Below are 3,891 nucleotides of genomic sequence, written 5' to 3' on the forward strand. Positions count from 1 at the left end.
AGGGGCGTGGTTTTTAAAAAGGGTCATGTTTTTCAAAGGGGCGTGGCTTTCTAAAAGGGGCAGGGTCTTGTGCACCCCCATTCTAAAACTTCACCAGCCACCACTGTCTGTACATGGATATATACAAACATTACATTAAAAATTGTAGTGAATTTTAAACCTAGAGAGTGCAATTATTCTCTATTCAATTATATATATATATATATATATATATATATATATATATATATACAGTATGTGTGTGTGTGTGTATAGATAGATCATTTATATATTGCCACATAATTACACTACCTAAAGAACAAATGGGCACTCTTATAAGTTAAGATATTAACAAACAATTCATTTTTTAAAATATTTTTTAGAAACTTACTTCCCCTTTTTACCTTGAACAAGAGGATAAGTGTCCTAAAATATTACAAACAGTAAATGGAGTACCCTTTATTCCTCAGGGAAAAAGTTAGTTTTTGTATGTAACCTAACAACGAATCAGAATATTTACATTTGTGCAATTTCCATTTGTTACAAAGGGAATAAAACTGTCTGATCCTGTTAGCCAATAAGCATAAGCAGGAAGTAGCTCTCAGCCAATGAACATTAGTAGGAAGCACACAACAACACTGCTGCAGTAGTTTCAGTCTGAATTAAAGCAATATGAAAGTGAAAATTAAGCTGTCATGGTTCAGACAGAAAATCCAATTTCAAGAGACTCAATTTACTTTTATTACCAAATGTACTTAAATTTCTTGGTATCCTTTGTTGAAAAGCATTCCTAGGTAGGGCCAAGAGCAGCAAAGCACTACAGGAAGCTTGTCATTGGCTGATCAGATGTGTTCAGCTGACTCCCAGTAGTGTATTACTGCCTTGGAGCTGACTTTAAATATGTGTTATTTACTCCTTTGTGTGGGTTAAACATGTAGATATATGCAAGCAGCATTGCAATAATTAAAAGATCTAACACATTAAAAGCATTTTCTTGTTGCACTTTTATGTCCCTTTAAAAAAATTACATTCAGGCAGAAGAAACAACATATTTTAATGCTGCTCTGTCATATGGGTGATAGAAAATAATCTCCCTATAGAAAATGTTTAGTTAAAGGGACTTAAAACCCAAATCTTTTCTTTCATGATTCAGATTGAGAATACAATTGTAAACAATGTTCCAATTTACCTCTATTATCTGATTTGCTTTATTCTCTTGATATACTTTAGTTAAAAGCTTATCTAAATAGGCTCAGTATCTGCTGATTGGTGGCTGCTCATAGAGGGCTCTTGTGATTGGCTCACCTATGTGCATTGCTATTTCTTCAACAAAGGATGCCTAGAGAATTCAGCAAATTAAGAATGTTGTTTAAAATTGTATTCTCTATCTGAATCATGAAAGAAAACATCTGGGTTTCATGTCCCTTTAAGCATAATGAAACAACTCTGCAATAGATTTCCCTAACTGGCTTTTTCAGATAAACAGTTATAAAACTATGTACATTATACTTACTTTATGACAGTTGCTAAAATTGTTGGCTTTGGACTAAAGCCTAGATTGGTTGCTCCAAATAAGGCAAATGGTGGTTGGAGAAATATAAATGCTGTAAAAACAATGTTAATTTGTTTTAAAAACATAAATATTTGGCTGATATGTTATGCTATAGCAACACTACAGAAATGTGTTGTAATTACAAGGTGTTTACTGTCCCTTTAATGACGGATCATTTTCTTTCCAGAGCGCTTCCTGTGGGATGGATCAGCGGCATATAATTGTTGTTGAGTTGATTGGAGAATCCCCCCGAGAAGTGGGCCGTGTACGCTCCCATCAGCTCTCAGCGGAGCTCATTGAAGAACTCAGGTAAGTTACTAATATCACTTACTGGCTGGTATAAAACATGTGTCCAACCTTGTTATATAATGGGCGTAATGACTCCCATAGAAAGTAAGTCCCATTTGCCAACAGGCGGCCACTCACATGACTGCTGCTGACAGGAAAATATTTTGTCTGCAACTGGCTCATTTGTGTCCCCTCAGATAGGAGCCATTGTATATAGTTTTGTTTGATAGAATGCACTCAAAATAAAATAGTCAATGTGCCACCTCATTTGAAAAGTTTGAAATCTTCTACTCTTAAATTATTCAGCTCCCTGTATCACCATATGTGCAGTATAATTTCTCCACGTAGCCCGCCACTGCATTACGTTTCCACTAGGGCATATGTTGGCCTGAGTCAACTGGGCTTGTGCTTAAAGGGACATGATTCAGATAGAGCAGCAATTTTAAGCAACTTTCTAATTTACTCCTATTCTAATTTTTTCTTCAAATCTGTATTTGAAAAAGCAGGAATGCATGCATTGGAGCAGGCCAATTTTTAGTTTAGCACCTGGGTAGTGCCTGCTGATTGGTGGTTAAATGTGGGTTTTGAGTCCCTTTAAGGTGCTGTCTTGATAGAGGCACCACATTTTGAATGGTGGTTCTATGGCATTTTGCCTTCCCACTGCCTCTGGTTTTGAGAAATATATGAGGCTAATATAAGTGAAAATTGTTGGGTTGAAAGATTTAGGGGAAGAAGATTTTTTAGGTGCCTGGGGAAGCACAGAATTAAATAAATCACTCCATATCAGTTTCCTACTCCTGTCTCTTGCTAATTCTATGACCTGTTCGTATACATTTATATTATACAAATGCCTCTTCACAAATAAACTATCTCTCTATAGGAATATACTGATTATATAATATCAGAAGCACATTGACCTGCTTTGTTTAACTCTGGTCTCTTTGACTTTATTCACAGACAGGCATTACTTATTTCCCGGTCTTACTTCAATATGGTTCTCATTGACAAGCATGGTGTTGATCGTGAGCGATATAGGGAGCCCACTACATCAGAAGACATCTTTACTTTTGTTGATACCTATTTACTGAGCCCTCAGGAGGCTGCCATGTTAAATGCTGGTAAAGACAATTGTGATCAATGAACAAGTTGTCCTTTTTGTAGAGCTACAGCTGAAGACTCAAAGGCCCTTAATCCTGCCATAGATATCAAAGAAGGAACTATACTTTCTTCATGATTGCGTGGTGTTGAGACTTAGCAGGCACTTGAGAAAACAGATTTTGATGACTACAGTATTTATAAACTAATTTTAACATTTAAATAGCGTGAATAGTAACGGGTCAATTTATTAAAGTCTGGCGGACATTATATGCTGCAGCGTATCATGTCCGCTAGACATCGCTGAATGCGGACAGCATAAGCTGTCCATATTCAGCATTGCACAAGCAGTTCTAGCGAACTGATTGTGCAATACTGCCCCCTGCAGATTCGTGGCCAATCGGCCGCTAGCAGGGGGTGTCAATCAGCCCGATCATATAGGATTGGGCGGATTACTGTACGCAGCATCAGAGGTGGCGTATGAGTTAAGGAGCAGCGGTCTGTAGACCGCTTCTTCTTAACTCCTGTTTCCAGCGAGCTTAAAGGCTCACGCGGAAACAGGGTGAATTGGCCCAATTTGGACAATAATAAATTGACCCCTAAGTGTGGGCTGAATGGCAGCATCATGATGTGTGCTCAAGGACGGCAATGTTCTACTGTGAGGATGGCGAAAGTGATGCAACTGATAAATGCTATGTGCAACAAATACTAAAATGTTTAGTTCAATAAAAATCTTATTTATGAAATTTGAATGGATTTGTACAACAGATAAATAATAATAATAATAATAATAATAATAAATGCTGCAACACGTTTCTCCTACCTTCCCAATGCCTACTTTTACATTGGTATAAAGGAGACACCAAAAGAACATTGAAAACTTTTTATATTCTACAGTAGTTTTTAAAACTGCACATTTTGATCATCACTCAATACTCATGTAACCTATAATTTACTAATCTTATTTGAGTAGAGAA

At 36.8% G+C, this 3,891-nt stretch overlaps 1 protein-coding gene across 1 annotated transcript; it reads left to right on the forward strand.

Annotated features, from left to right (window-relative positions):
- Positions 1 to 1,718: 1,718 nt before the first annotated feature.
- On the forward strand, positions 1,719 to 3,660 carry LOC128639976 (sushi repeat-containing protein SRPX2-like). Its single transcript, XM_053692268.1, has 2 exons — positions 1,719 to 1,840; positions 2,777 to 3,660. The coding sequence occupies exons 1-2, from the start codon at positions 1,734 to 1,736 to the stop codon at positions 2,958 to 2,960; spliced, it is 291 nt and encodes a 96-aa protein (XP_053548243.1). The 5' UTR covers positions 1,719 to 1,733; the 3' UTR covers positions 2,961 to 3,660.
- Positions 3,661 to 3,891: the final 231 nt, after the last annotated feature.

This window comes from Bombina bombina, chromosome 1, assembly GCF_027579735.1.
Source record: "Bombina bombina isolate aBomBom1 chromosome 1, aBomBom1.pri, whole genome shotgun sequence".
Taxonomy (NCBI): domain Eukaryota; kingdom Metazoa; phylum Chordata; class Amphibia; order Anura; family Bombinatoridae; genus Bombina; species Bombina bombina.